At 42.9% G+C, this 16,145-nt stretch overlaps 1 protein-coding gene across 1 annotated transcript in view; it reads left to right on the top strand.

The window, feature by feature from the left end:
* The window catches only part of SPHKAP (SPHK1 interactor, AKAP domain containing), a 182,966-nt gene extending 167,515 nt beyond the window's left edge, over positions 1 to 15,451 (top strand). The window contains exons 8-12 of the mRNA XM_075269002.1: positions 101 to 280; positions 6,008 to 6,097; positions 10,932 to 10,978; positions 13,290 to 13,474; positions 14,829 to 15,451. Of these exons, the coding sequence (XP_075125103.1) occupies positions 101 to 280; positions 6,008 to 6,097; positions 10,932 to 10,978; positions 13,290 to 13,474; positions 14,829 to 14,972 (646 nt within the window). The 3' untranslated portion in view covers positions 14,973 to 15,451. The remainder of the gene's footprint in view (positions 1 to 100; positions 281 to 6,007; positions 6,098 to 10,931; positions 10,979 to 13,289; positions 13,475 to 14,828) is intronic.
* The last annotated feature ends 694 nt before the right edge of the window (positions 15,452 to 16,145 follow it).

Raw genomic sequence — 16,145 nt, 5'->3', positions numbered from 1 at the left:
TAGATGTATTGCAGCTATAAGAATTGGTTCCAGCTGTACTGTATATACCTGCTTAACCCAAATCATGTATAGACCTGTAACACGTTATGTTTTCAATCAGGTCATGCCATGCAAAGCAGAATACTACTGAGAGATCTACGGAAATGAAGCCGAGATCTGATCTCCCAACCCCTCTGAGCAGCAGTGAGGACAGCACAGGTAGTTGGTCACAGCTCGTGAACGACGAAGAAAACCCCGAGGACACCAGCAGTTTTCTACAGCTGAGTGAGCGATCTACAAGGTAACAATAGCAGGATTTATATATCGGCCAGTATCTGCTTCCCAGTGAACAAGACCGTGAATTAAACTGCATGGAAAATTGTTAGTGCAATAAGAAATACCTGGAAATATACATCTCCTTACTTTACACTTGTGACAAGTCTGGTCTTGATTTCCCGCACAGATTCAGCAATTAATGGCAAATATTACCAACTTATCACAGACCCCAAACAATATTGAAATCTCTATAAGATGCATTTGATATACACAGAAGTTTTAGGCAGGCACAGATTAATTGCTGTAAGAATGCTTTCAGAAATAGACATATTATTATTATTATTATTAATGATTATTATTATTATTATTATTATTATTAATAATAATAATAATAATAATAATAATAATAATAATAATAATAATAGTAAAATATATTAACATAATAATAATAATAGTTTATTTTTATTAATTCAACAGAACTTGTCAGGTCAATTTGGGACACTAAACCATCCACAGGTCTTTATACACCTGGGCTTTAGTGTCCCAAATTGCCCTGCTTTAAAACAATACAATAAACCTTTCTACTTACCTAGAGATGAGTTTCATCTCTGGCGCTCCCAACGCCTGTGCAGGTCTTCAGTGAGCCCAGGATGTACACCCTGACCCTGGCTTCAATGCCAATGGTACAGGGTATGCACACACTTCAGGGTATGAACTGTGCCAGCTTGGGGAGTACAGCAACAGGGTGAGAATAATTTTATTGAGGGCACATATGGCTTTATTACAGGGTGATTTGGGACACTAAATCCCTGGTCCATAAGTGCCTGTGGTTGTAGTATCCCAAATTGCCCTGACAGCTTACTTATATAGCGTCATGATATTCTGCAGCACTTTACAGACATCCCATATAGGGCTCACAATCTACATTCCCTATCAGTGTGTCTTTAGAGTGTGGGAGGAAACCAGAGTATCTGGAGGAAGCCCACGTAAAAACACTTGGAGAACATACAAACTCCTTGCAGATGTTGTCCTTGACAGGATGTGAATCTGGGACTCCCGTGCTAGCCACCGAGCTACATCATGACGTTAATAAACAAAAGAGAAATCTAAATCTCATTAATATTTGATGCGACCACACTTCGGTACAGGAATTCTAGAAGTGATGATATGGCCTCCACAGAGCCCTGACCTCAACATCATCTGGTGTTTCTGGGGTTACATGAAGAGACAGAAGGATTTGAGCTAGCCTACACCTACAGAAGATCTGTGCTTAGTTTTCTAAGATGTCTGGAACAATCTCCCTGCCGAGTTCCTTCAAAAACTGTCTACTAGTGTAAGACAAAGGGCGGTCACAGCAAATATTAATGGGATTCAGATTTCTCTTTTGCTCATTAACTTCATTCTGTTAATAATAATAATAATAATAATAATAATAATAACAACATTTTGGAAATCACTGTTACTTTTCTCACACCTGCCTTAGGGCTTGTCTACACAGGGGGCGTATTGGCGGATTTTGGTCCTCATTGCCCTAAAACACGAGTGTCTGAAGTATGTCATTCTCATTACTAAGCAATGCTACATGAATGATTGTGATCTTTAATAATAATAATAATACATTTTATTTATATAGCGCCAACATATTCCGCAGCGCTGTACAATTTATAGGGTTCAGATACAGACATACATAACAAAGAACGTCATTTCACACAATGGGACTGAGGGCCCTGCTCAAAAGAGCTTACAATCTATGAGGTAGAGAGGGTGACACAAGAGGTAGCAGGGGCGGCATTGCTTATACAGTGTTCAGACAATTTTGTGCATTAGGAATTGTGATAGGCTTGTCTGAAAAGATGCGTCTTTAGTTTGCGTTTGAAACTGTAGAAGTTGGGAGTTAATCTTATTGTCCGGGGTAGAGCATTCCAGAGAAGTGGTGCAGCTCGGGAGAAGTCTTGTATACGAGCATGGGAGGTTCTGATAATAGAGGATGTAAGTGTTAGGTCATTGAGTGAGCGGAGAGCACGGGTTGGGCGGTAGACAGAGATGAGGGAAGAAATGTAGGGAGGTGCGGCATTATGGAGAGCCTTGTGGATGAGAGTAATAACTTTATATTTTATTCTATAATGAATAGGCAGCCAATGTAGCGACTGGCACAGACCGGAGGCATCGCTGTAGCGTCTAGCCTGATAGATGAGCCTGGCCGCTGCATTCAGAATAGATTGTAGAGGAGAGAGTTTAGTGAGGGGAAGACCGATTAGTAAGGAATTACAGTAGTCAAGGTGAGAATGAATCAGAGAGACAATAAGTGTCTTTAGTGTATCTCTGGTAAGGAAAGGGCGTATTCTGGAGATGTTTTTGAGGTGGAGGTGACATGAACGTGCGAGTGATTCAATATGAGGGGTGAAGGAAAGGTCTGCGTCAAATATGACCCCAAGGCAGCGGGCATGCTGCCTAGGAGTTATAGTAAGGCCTGAGACTGCAATGGATATATCAGGGACAGATCTGTTAGATGGTGGAAACAGTAGTAGTTCAGTCTTAGAGAGATTTAGTTTCAGATAGAGCGAGGACATGATATTAGAGACAGCAGAGAGACAGTCACTGGTGTTCTGAATGAGTGCAGGGGTGATGTCACGGGAAGATGTGTATAATTGGGTGTCATCAGCATAAAGATGGTACCTGAAGCCAAATCTGGCGATGGTTTGTCCAATGGGGGCTGTGTAGAGAGAAAAGAGCAGGGGGCCGAGGACCGAGCCCTGAGGAACCCCAACAGCAAGGGAAAGAGGGGAGGAAACAGAGCCCGCAAATGATACACTGAAAGTGCGGCCTGAGAGATAAGAGGAGAACCAGGAGAGCGCAGTGTCATTGAGGCCAACTGAGCGGAGCATAGTGAGGAGAAGTTGATGGTCAACAGTGTCAAAAGCTGCAGAGAGGTCCAGAAGAATAAGAAGAGAGAAGTCACCATTGGATTTAGCCTTTAGTAGATCATTAGAGACTTTTGTGAGAGCTGTTTCAGTAGAGTGCAGAGCGCGGAAACCAGATTGTAAGGGGTCAAGCAGAGAGTTAGCAGAGAGATAACGGATTAACCGAGAATAAACCAGGCGTTCCAAAAGTTTAGAGATGAAGGGGAGGTTAGAGACGGGTCGATAGTTAGCAGCACAGGATGGGTCCAGGGAGGGTTTTTTCAGTAGCGGGATTATAACAGCATGCTTGAAGGAGGATGGGAAGATTCCAGAAGAGAGAGAGAGGTTAAATATTTTAGTAAGGTAAGTAGTGACAGCAGGGGACAGAGATTGGAGAAGGTGTGAGGGGAAGGGGTCACTACTGCAGGTTGTGGGGCGAGATGAAGAAAGTAGCTGGGAAACTTCCTCTTCTGTGACAGGTTCAAAAGATGAGAATGGACAGTCATAAGTGCAGCTGGTGAGGGGATCAGTACTATCGTAGGTGTGGGAGTCAATGCCACCTGGGGCTTGGGCAGTAATTTCCTGATGGATCTTATCAATTTTATCATGGAAATACATGGCCAGGTCATCAGCACTAAGGTCTGTGAATGGCGTCTGCACCTTGGGTGTGAGTAAGGAGTGAAAGGTTTCAAAAAGCCTTTTAGGGTTGTTGGAGAGAGAAGAGATGAGGGCGGTGAAATAGTCTTGTTTGGCAAGGTAAAGGGCAGAGCTATATGTTTTAAGCATAAACTTGAAGTGGAGGAAATCTGCAGGTGAGCGTGATTTTCTCCATAGACGTTCGGCACACCTAGAGCAGCGCTGAAGAAATCGTGTCTGTGGCGTGTGCCAGGGCTGATGCCTCCTATGTGGGACTTTACGAGTGGAGGGGGGAGCAACCTCATCCAATGCATTTTTGAGGGTATCATTATAGTGACTGGTGGCCAGATTGGGACAGGAGATTGAAGAGATGGGGGACAGGGAGGACTGTAGAGTATCTGAGAGGTGCTGGGTGTCAATAGCACGCAAGTTCCTATATGTGTGATGGATAGGGGCGTCTTGTGAAGGGGAGAGAGCACTGATGGTGAGAGATAGAAGATTGTGGTCAGAAAGCGGCAGAGAAGAGTTAGAAAATTTAGAGACTGTGAGGAGTCGATGGAAGACTAGATCAATCGTGTTACCGTCTATATGTGTGGCGGAAGAAGAACATTGTGAGAGACCAAGAGAAGTGGTTAATGAGAGAAACTGTGAGGCAGCCGGGGAGTGAGGGGGGGCAATAGGGATGTTAAAGTCACCCATGATGAGGGTAGGAATGTCACTGGATAAAAAGTGGGGAAGCCAAGAAGCAAAGTGGTCCAAAAATTGGTAGGGTGAGCCAGGTGGGCGGTAGATCACAGCTACACGTAAGGAGAGTGGCCGGAAAAGTCTGATAGCATGGACTTCAAATGAGGAGAATGTGAGTGAGGGGACCGGGGGAATGGACTGAAAAATGCACTGTGGGGACAGGAGTAAGCCTACCCCACCACCCTGCCTGTTGTCAGGCCTAGAGGTATGTGAGAATTGTAGGCCACCATGACACAGAGCAGCAGGGGAGGCAGTGTCTGCCTGCTGGATCCAAGTTTCAGTAAAGGCGAGCAGGCCGAGGGATTTACTAAGGAATAAGTCATTAATATATTCTAGTTTGTTACACACTGAGCGGGCGTTCCAGAGAGAGCAGTTAAAGGAGACAGGGGAGAGATGAGGGGAAGGAACACGGTAAATATTGATGAGGTTTGTAGGCCTTCTATGTGTGCAGGAAGAAGAGTTAGTGAAGGAAGGAGGGCCGGGGTTAGGAGAGATGTCCCCAGCAGCGAGGAGGAGTAACATGGACAGAGACAGAAGGTGGTTCAGGGATTTATGTGGGCGCTTCTGTTTGGTGTCACTGCTAAAAGAAATAAAGGGATGATTAAAGAGTGTGAAAAGTGTGTGAGAGCTGTACATGGGAGAAGGAAGAAAAGAGGGACTGATATGGATGGTGTGTACTGGTGGTAGAGATGGAGGAGAGATCTGCAGGAAGACAATGGCTAAGATAGTAAGAGACAGTGCAGCTACAGGATACCATGAGGTAAAACTTGTTGTTTTACGTTGAAATTTACCTGGTGTTCTGCCATGGTTAGCCTGTTTCGTGCCCTGTTTAAGTGCCATGTATAAGTGCACTTTGGTTAATCTGCACTTCGGTTAAGATGCATGCTGCAGATGAGATGCCCCCGCATATGAGATGCACCCCATAAGCTATATCTACTTATATAGGAAAGCACAGCTTCAGACTAGCACTAATTTAAGTCGTTAACTAATTAATCTACAAACTGTGACACATGAGGAGACTGGCAGTGTGGATCCAAGTAAACACTTGGCCAGAAACACCAATAAAATCAGTGAAGATCAAAAGACTGACACTAGTGCAGATAAGAAGACATGGAAGTGCAAAAAATATACAGCCTGGATGAAATGCTAGGATATAGTTCAGTAATCAGGCAGAGGTGAAATACAGGATTATATACCATTGAATATTACAGCAGATGATCGAAGGGACTTCCGGAAATAACTCTTCAATAAACAGGGGACAGAGCAGGTGAAGAGCACAGAGATCGCCTGAACTGATAGAGAGTCACATTGGGGACAATTTTACAACTTTAACCCAAGATAAACAGGTTTAGCAGATTTATTTGGCCTTAGAGTGCAATAGATGTATTTTTAGAAGAAGAATAAATAGAATCAAATAAGCTGAGAACAAAAGAAGAAAGTCATAAATCCTTGTATCTGCTCTTTCCTTGCAGTAATGGCAATGGCAGCACAAGGAGTAGTATAGGTGTCGTAGATCTAGACGCCTTCCTGGAGATTGTTCCACCTTGCACGACACCAGACATGTAAGTATATCTGATATTACTAGTGAACTAGTGAAGTTTATTAGATTATAATGTTGTGAGAGGACAAAATGAATAGAAATGATTGGATCTACTTGCAAGGGGTAAAACATGAAAATCATAATCATTATAATATTAATCAAAAGGTATTTCTGGGGGTTCCCAAAGGGAACCTGTGACCTGTAGTCCTATAGATGGGCCTGGGTTCAGTGCTGAGGCCTGCCAATGAGCATCAGTGATGACCTGTATACCCAAGCATCATGACGTGCGCCATGCCCAATCACAGGCCTCAGCGGTGATCCCTGGGCCAATGACTTCAAAGAAGAGTGCCAGATGTCACTTTTCACTTTGACATAACTTCAGAGCTGTGTTTGCCTTAGAGAGCTAGACATTGGATAGATAGGTTCCTCAGAGCCCTGACAGTGTTCTGCACTATGTTTTATAGATAGGTTCCTAGGAGCCCTGACAGTGTTCTACACTATGTTTTATAGATAGGTTCCTCAGAGCCCTGACAGTGTTCTACATTATGTTTTATAGATAGGTTCCTCAGAGCCCTGACAGTGTTCTACACTATGTTTTATAGATAGGTTCCTAGGAGCCCTGACAGTGTTCTACACTATGTTTTATAGATAGGTTCCTCAGAGCCCTGACAGTGTTCTGCACTATGTTTTATAGATAGGTTCCTAGGAGCCCTGACAGTGTTCTATACTATGTTTTATAGATAGGTTCCTAGGAGCCCTGACAGTGTTCTACACTATGTTTTATAGATAGGTTCCTAGGAGCCCTGACAGTGTTCTACACTACGTTTTATAGATAGGTTCCTAGGAGCCCTGACAGTGTTCTACACTATGTTTTATAGATGGGTTCCTCAGAGCCCTGACAGTGTTCTACACTATGTTTTATAGATAGGTTCCTAGGAGCCCTGACAGTATTCTACACTATGTTTTATAGATAGGTTCCTAGGAGCCGTGACAGTGTTCTGCACTATGTTTTATAGATAGGTTCCTAGGAGCCCTGACAGTGTTCTACACTATGTTTTATAGATAGGTTCCTAGGAGACCTGACAGTGTTCTACACTATGTTTTATAGATAGGTTCCTAGGAGCCCTGACAGTGTTCTACACTATGTTTTATAGATAGGTTCCTAGGAGCCGTGACAGTGTTCTGCACTATGTTTTATAGATAGGTTCCTAGGAGCCCTGACAGTGTTTTATACTATGTTTTATAGATAGTTTCCCAGGAGCCCTGACAGTGTTCTGCACTATGTTTTATAGATGGGTTCCTAGGAGCCCTGACAGTGTTCTACACTACGTTTTATAGCTAGGTTCCTAGGAGACCTGACAGTGTTCTACACTATGTTTTATAGATAGGTTTCTCAGAGCCCTGACAGTGTTCTACACTATGTTTTATAGATAGGTTCCTAGGAGCCATGACAGTGTTCTACACTATGTTTTATAGATAGGTTTCTCAGAGCCCTGACAGTGTTCTACACTATGTTTTATAGATAGGTTCCTAGGAGCCCTGACAGTGTTCTATACTATGTTTTATAGATAGGTTCCTAGGAGCCCTGACAGTGTCATACACTGTGTTTTATAGATAGGTTCCTAGGAGCCATGACAGTGTTCTACACTATGTTTTATAGATAGGTTTCTCAGAGCCCTGACAGTGTTCTACACTATGTTTTATAGATAGGTTCCTAGGAGTCCTAAGAGTGTTCTATACTATTTTTATGCCAATTTAAAATGTGGTTCCTACCAAAACAAACTGGGAACCTAAGATGATGAACCCAAAATGAGGTTCACAAATCAATAGGGGATAAGAGTCAGATCACTGGGGATCCAACCGCTGAGATCATGAAATGGGAGAAAAGTACAGTATATTAGAAAGCTGTAGGACTTTTCATTATACAGAGATTATTTTTTCTTTATATAAAACAAAGGTCCCCTAACTATACATAAATCAGAACAAATGTGTCATATGGGAACCAAAAATAAAGAGTACCCAAGATAAAGTGGAAACCAATTCATTCTTGCCAAATCTCCTGGAAAGTCTGAGAGGCTCCTGAAAAAAAGGGTGACTTTGTGGATGCCCAGAAGAGCAAGCAAATCTCCCAGGCCCAGTAGATTGCATCAGCCAGGATAGCAGTCATTTTATACAGATTTCTGATTTTGACAAAGAGGCGTGGCACCGTCTAGAACTGCACTCAAAAAGTTTTATGGTACGCTGTACGTGCCATTCTCCCAGGTGTTTCTCTCCTTCATATTCACAAGTATAAGCTTACTTCTATTTAACATCTCAAGGACAGTATTAAAATGACTAAATGCAGTGATATTTGTGAACATTCAGTCCAGGGTACAAGAGCTGTAGAGGTTATGACAGTATTTGTAAAAGCGTTTTTGATGGCGCTCCAAAGTCAAATACATTAACATATCAGCAGCTCAGCATCTCCTGTCCTATACCATCAGTATTTAAAGGAGCTTTCTGACACTAAGATATTGACGACTTATCCCAGAAAACCCCTTTAATTAATTAATTATATTTTTTTATAAAAGAAATTCAATACTAAATAAAGATATATAAAGCGCATTAGTAAACACGTGCTGTATGTTTCTGGATATCAGTGGTCAGCCAAGGTTATGGCATACATTATACTTTCTGACATTACTAACTTCATAAAGTGGTTGCTATAAGATTAGAATCCAGTGCTAGATCACTGGGGGTCCAACTGCTGGGACTCCCACCATTCATGAGAACAGGGTCCTATGTCCTCTATTTGACAGTCGCAACAGTCCGGGACTGCCAGACGTGGATGAGGGCTGTACGCAGCTATCTCTATCAGTCTCATAGACGTCAAATGGAGAAGCAGTATGTATGCTCAACCACGTCTCTATCCAAAAGGGTGACCCTGCCCATTCTTGTGATTGTGAGACCCCCACCACTCAGACTTGTGGGTACATATAAAAGGAAAGCATCTCTATTCATAACCAATAAGTAAAGGTGTGCCAGTAATCCAGCTCCTCATTCTGGAATTATCCTTACAAGTCCAGAAAAGCTGCAGCACAATTATACTACCTTATCTATGATATAGAGCAGGGGTGGGCAATTAATTTTCCCATGGGGCCACATGAGAAATTGTAACGGTTCTAGAGGGCCATGCACACAGCGGCAAATTTAGCTCCACCCACTTCTCCGCTGACTCCGCCCATTCTCAATCATTTTTCCATGTGCCCCACAAAGTAAAATCCTCCTACAGGTACCCTAACATTATACATCCCCACATTATAACGTTTCCCTCCAAATGTCCCACAGTATTAAGTCCCTCTCCTGGTGTCCCAGTATAAACTAGCAGAAACTAGAGGGGACATTAAACTGGGGCAGCTGGAGGGGGACATTAAACTGGTGGTAACTAGAGGCAGACATGTCCCCCTCCAGCTACCCCCCATGGTTTAATATTCTCCTCCAGCTGCCCCAGTTTAATGTCACCCTCCATCTGCCCCCTAGTATAATGTCCCCTCTCCATGTGCATTCAGTTTAACTGCCTCCCTACATCTGCCCCTAGTTCCCCCCTCTTGCTCACACATGCTGTCTCTTCTCTCTTTATCATCCAGCAGCCCCCATTGCCGGCAGCTTGCATCAAGCACACAGTCCCGTGTGGCTCCGCCCACTAACGAATCATAGCCTATCCTGGTGATAGGCTGTGGTGACATCATCACAGGTCCTTGAACATCTGCCCCCTAGTAGTTTAATGCCCCCCCTCCATGTGCATTCAGTTTAACTTCCCCCCTACATCTGCCCCTAGTCCCCCCCTCTTGCTCACACATGCTGCCTCTTCTCTCTTTATCATCCAGCAGCCTCCATTGCTGGCAGCTTGCAGAAAGCACACAGTCCCATGTGGTTCCGCCCACTAACGAGTCATAGCCTATCCTGGTGATAGGATGTGATGACATCACAGGTCCTTGAAAAAACTTCAACTAGCTATGCAGGCCGGTGAGAAGCAGTCAGAGGGCCGGTGGTGGCCCGCGGGCCGCACATTGCCCAGGTCTGATATAGAGGATCAGATCCCTCTATAATATAAAGTGTCTTATGAGTGAACGATACATAATGTTCTCCCAATGAAAACCTTAATATACAAGGTCACACGCCCTATATTCCTACTATGTTCTCTAGTACAATGTAGTCGCCTGTTCCTAACGAATGGGAAAAATAATTCCCCGTTTCCTTATGTATGAGGGATTTCTACATGAATGCCTTTATAACATATATCCTATACCTTCTTGGCTATACACTGGTGCCTGAGGAATATTTGTAAGAAATGTAGAGTCTAGTGCCCTATTAATTCAGCTATATTTATGTAGTTACTGGGATCCCCTTTACGTGGCCCCGGGAGTGTAGTCGCTATTTTCCATTCACCATATTAGTCAATTGAAGTTCTGTATTTGAGAAAAATACACCAAATTATAGAGCAACTTATAGTAGTAAATCCCTGACATATGGATTCTTTGGAAATGACATCCAAAGGCTATGACCTACCCGATAAAATGGCACAAAATTACTTTGTTCTGTAGTATTAAAAATGTTTTTGCTGCTATACAACCATCTCAGATAAAGAATGTTAGGAATTAGAAAAAGGCTATTTATGTTTTTTTAAAAAAACAGCGCCACTCTGATACATAGGTTTTGCCTGGTATTGCAGCTCAGCCTCACTCACCATAAAGGGGAATGAGTTACAATGCCAGATCAGATGCAAACCATTTTTTATCATTCCAAGCAAACTTTTCATCATCTAACTTCCTAAATATTGCATTGCTTTAGTAAACTCTTCTGTCTTTCTTTTCAAGAAAACCAGAAAAAACTGTGACCAAGGATTTGGAGGAAAATGCAGATGGTGAGTTACTGTATGGACAAACAAGCTGAAGACTAGATTGGTCACACGTGGCCTGGGCAGATGCATGGTGTCTGAAGGATGGGGTGGGGTGGGGACAATGTATTTCATGCCACATTGTCAGGCTGTAATATTGGAAGGCTCACATTTATTGGCCCGGAAAATACGTTTACACCATAGATACTCATTTTTACTTCTTCTAGCTTGATCCCTTGCTGCTCATGTTATACCAGCAGATACTTACAAGGCATGGCTGTACTGTCTGTTATAGGACATGCTTCCTATAGTATGGGAAGGTTCACATCTAAATGAAGTCTGCCAGGTCTAAAATACCTTCCAAACCAATGATAGTGCCAGAAGCAGACACAAGCCTTTGTGGTCACAACTGCCGATGCAATATAGACATGATCGTCTTTTATGAATATGTAAATCAGCTTCAAGTGCAATGGGGGTGGGGCCTGATGTACCTGATTTGCCTATAGACAGGCACAAGTGCTTAAATGTCTTCTAAAATTGCTGCCCAAAGTCAGCCTTAGTAGTGAATGACACTTACAGTCTCTGCCTGCATCACAGCTGTCTGTATGCAAATTAACAAGCTGAGCCCACCCCCGATGCACTTGCAGGCTAATTTGCATATTCATAAAAAGATGACTATCTCAGCAGTACTTCCTGTATCCTGCCCCCTATGGTATTGGAAAGCTCACATTTAATGTTCCGTTACATAATTTTACACCGTACATACTAACATTTATTCCCTTTCCTACCTTCAGCACTCAATTCCAAATAGTTTTTCTATGAACTGAACAAATAGAGATTCTTCTCGAACAAAATAAAATGGCCGCGCCATCTCTTGAGACCCCAAAGTATAAACAGGGGAGGCCCAGAGAAAGTGAAAAAAAATTAAAAAAAACATCCATACTCACCTTCCGTTACCACTTTTAAGCGCTTTCCTGGTGACAGCTTGAGCTAGATATTGGATAGATAAGTTCCGAGGCGCTCTCATAGTATTCTACAGTATGTTTTATAGATAGGCTCCTAGGAGCCCTGACAGTGTTCTAGTTTTAGGGCCCCTTCACACGGCATAAGTGCGCCGCTCATTTAGACCCGTACACGCGAGTGCTTCAAAACACATCCCATTCACTTCAATGGGAGCGCGCGTAAAGCCGGCTTTATGCGTGCTCCCATTGAAGTGAATGGGATGTGTTTTGAAGCGTTCACGTGTACGGGTCTAAATGAGCGGCGCGCTTATGCCGTGTGAAGGGGCCCTTAAGCCAATTTCAGGTGTGGTTTGTACCAAATGTGTTCAACCTGAAACTAATCAGGCCCGGTTTACATCTGCGTTCGGGTTTCCGTTTGGGGACCCTCTGAATGGAAACCTATATGCATTAAAACGAGGTTGCCTGGGAAACGCATGGACCCCATAGACTATAATGGGGTCTGTGTGGTTTCTGCACAAAACATACGGAGAGAAAAGTCCTGCAAGCAGCACTTTTTTCTCCGCATGATTCGTGCGGAAACCACATGGACCCCATTTTAGTCTGGAATCTGTGTGGTTTCCTTAAGTATCTGCTTTTTAATGTGTATAAGTTTCCATTCAGGGGGTCCCCAAGTGAACTCCTTGAACAGAAATTCGAATGCAGATGTGAACCAGGCCTCAAGGCCGCTCAAAATCGAAGAAAAAATGCATCTGGAGAGGTTCTTCCATCTATACTTCTGTTGTATAAAGCAGATATTTACAAAGCATAAGTGTAATGCCTGTTACTCTAGGTTTACACCTGCGCTTGGAGACCCAAACCGCTTCAAAACGCGATTACCCTCGGAAACCCACGTACCCCATAGACTATAATGGGGTCCACCTGGTTTTCAATCAAAAAATGCTTGCAGGACTTTTCTCTGCATTTTTCAAGCGGAATAGAGGATGGATTTCCCAAATGGAGAACGAAGTATCCCCGGGCGCAGATGTGAATCCAACCTCGTAGAACCTGCAAACTGTGTATCCTGCTTCTTCTAGGCTGAGCTTCATTCATCCATAATAAATCCATAATAAATCTTCCTATCTCCCAAGGACAAAGAAAGGCAGATTAAGCTTCCAGTATGCAAATACCTATAAATATGCATAATATATGTAGAAACGCGTACAATATGGCTGATCAGAAGCCTGACTGAGCTACTGAGACACTTCCACAATGCGGTTGGTGTGCTTTGTCAATCTACATTGTTGTAGTCATTGATTTTCCTATATAATGTTTTGTTAGCGGCTTATCATGGCATATGATTAATACCTGGAGCTGGCACTAATGGCTTGTCCTTTCAGAATGTACCTCGGGGTTATCGGTCGGCACTGTCAGCTGTCAGCATGAAGTCTCCGTCTTAAACATTGATCTGGATTCAGACTGCTCCGATTGTGAACTGCGCATAACTCTGCAGTGGATCGCCGCATCAGAGCTAGGAATTCCCACCGTCTACTTCAGGAAATCTCAGGAAAGCAGGATTCAGAAGGTACTCATCTTGTTACATGAAGGGGAAAGAAAAGACTGCGGCAGAAACGCACCGAGTTCTTCACACAAGGTCTGCAGAGTTTTCCTCTGTGGACTTTCTGCCCTTATTATACCTATAGGGAAACCACCAGTATTTCCATAGGTATAACTGACATTACAACATAGGGCCTCGGTCTAAGGCCGGGGCTCCACGTAGCGGAAATGCCGCAGAAAAAAATACAGCGTTTTACAGTCAAAACAAAGTGGATGCGAATCCCATCCTCACTTTGTGTGAAAAAACACAGTGCGGACACACAGTGATTTCCAAAACCATTGCAGTTTGGGAAATCGTGGCATGTAAATAATATCTACGGAAATGCTGCCATTTTCCCAATAGATGTAATTGAAGCAGAAAGAAAATGTCTGCGAACTTTCTGTGCAAAGTGCGTCGGGCAAACTGCGATGTGTTACCGCCATGGCTTTTCCCACAGCGCTTTTTTACAGTGGGACGCCACATGGGGCCTTAGCCTTAGGGTGCGTTCACACGGAGTAACGTGCCGCATGATGTGGCACGTATACGCTCCCATTGATTTCAATGGGAGCCAGGATCGTATATGCCGCGTTATTTTGCGGCCGCAACATAACGCAGTGTATACGATCCAGGCTCCCATTGAAATCAATGTGAGCTTTTACGGCGCTCAAAGTCTCACACGCCGTATACGTGCCACATCACGCGGCACGTTACTCCGTGTGAGCGCACCCTTAAGGAGGTTTTCACTTTGGCCAATCCCTATTCATTATAAGAGTCCCTGAAGAATAAGCTGCTTACAAAAAGTCCTACTTCTGGAAACCCAGCTATCAGCTGTAATGTCTGGGGCAAATTATTGTGGAACATTGTTCAATTTCCCTGTAGCGCCACCACAAGGGAAATTAAATATTACACAGTGTTTATTGAAATCTGTTTTTTGCCTGCAGGATAGAACAGGTACTTCAGAGAGAGAGGGGTCCTTTATAACTACACTTCTCTCTGGTCAGGAGATGAGGATCTAGGAGACATTTCCCTTTCAATTTAAGGGGTATTCTAGAAAGGCAACACAGTGGCTCAGTGGTTAGCACTGCAGATTTGTAGCATTGGTGTCCTGGGTTTGAATCCTTCCAAGGACATCTGCAAGGAGTTTGTATGTTCTTCCCGTGTTTGCGTGGATTCCTTCTCAAATTTTAGGGGTACTCTCATCTCAGCCTTATTTGAGACTAGAATGCCCTTGTCTCCAGCAGCCCGTGGTGGTCTGACGTTTCTGAAAGAGGTGAATGCAGTTGTTTTATGCTTTTTCTATAATAAACTGCTATTTTAATTAATTCTTATTTTTTATTTGAAGTTCCTGGAAGTCACACAGCTTGTCCAAGCAAAGTCCTGGAAACTTGGGGATATATTCAGTGCCCTCATTCTTCACTGCAAGGTGCGGGAACAGAGGAGGGAGGCTACACCAAGTTTTTTTGACTGGCTCCTAGAACTGGGATAGGATCCTTCACAGCCACTACATGGACAGTCCAGAGGTTCAGTATGGTCTGAACTCCCCAGCCTAATTACAACGCAAACAGACTCCATTTTATTTTATACCGTGATTGGGAGGAGATTGACAGATTGTAAATTTAGAATGTAATAGATACAGCTTTTTTTAGGCATGTGGGCCATGCTTAATATTTTTCTAGTATACATATATAATTATGTATGTATATATTGGTTGGAACATGTTTAAGACTGCAGAGCTTAGTTGGACCGTGTGCACATTTTAAGGCGTGTAGTACTTGCACTTTGAACGAGGTATATAGTACCTATTGGTACAGTACTGGGACGGAGAAAGCACACTATGGTGGATGGACATGGAGAATTGGCATTATAGCACAAAACTAGATAGGTTCCTCCATACGACAACCTATGTTTCTGTATTTTACTGTGTACCAGATCAGTTCTGATGTGTCCATATAAGCATGTATTACAGTGGGGGAATCACACCCCAAACAAAAAAAAAATACCTCCTTTATATCATAAGGGTACTCTAAAGAGAATATTCAGCCTTGTACATTTTTCTTTTCTTTTTTTAATCTAAATTTGCATTTAAAAAAATATGATAATTTATTACATCAGATTTGCAGCTTTGTTTTATAAATCCTCCATAAAAGCATAACATTGTGGTCACCACTAGAGGGAGTTTACGAGCTCACTGTATACTACTGAACATTGAACTCAACAACAACAGTATGCAGTAAGTTCTTATGCTCCCTCTACTGGTGACCAAAGGCAACCAAAATATTAGTTTGAACTTGTGCCTATGGAGGGCATTTAGAGCTCTGTAAAAGGAAAATGAAGCTCTGGATGATATATAAAAAAACACATTGTGTTAAACAAAGAACATTAGCTTTAATGTAAGGTTATATGTTAAGGTAATAGTACCGCCATATTATTGGAGCCCTGTGATCATACAGGTTTGATGAAGGCAAGGTATATGCTGTAAATGAAATCCATCTGAAGATGTATCCATTCCTTACACACATTGGCAGGAACCATTTTGTGTACTGTAATAGTATAGAACATGTAAAATGTGATTTCATTTAGCAAATTCTCTTATCTTCATATCTTAGGACAGGCCTGCAATATTAGATCAGTGGGGTCTGACAATAGGCAGCTCCACTTA

The sequence above is a fragment of the Leptodactylus fuscus genome, chromosome 3, assembly GCF_031893055.1.
Source record: "Leptodactylus fuscus isolate aLepFus1 chromosome 3, aLepFus1.hap2, whole genome shotgun sequence".
Lineage (NCBI taxonomy): Eukaryota > Metazoa > Chordata > Amphibia > Anura > Leptodactylidae > Leptodactylus > Leptodactylus fuscus.
Note: the sequence above shows the minus strand (reverse complement) of the source record. Positions and strands in the feature narration are given on the sequence as shown.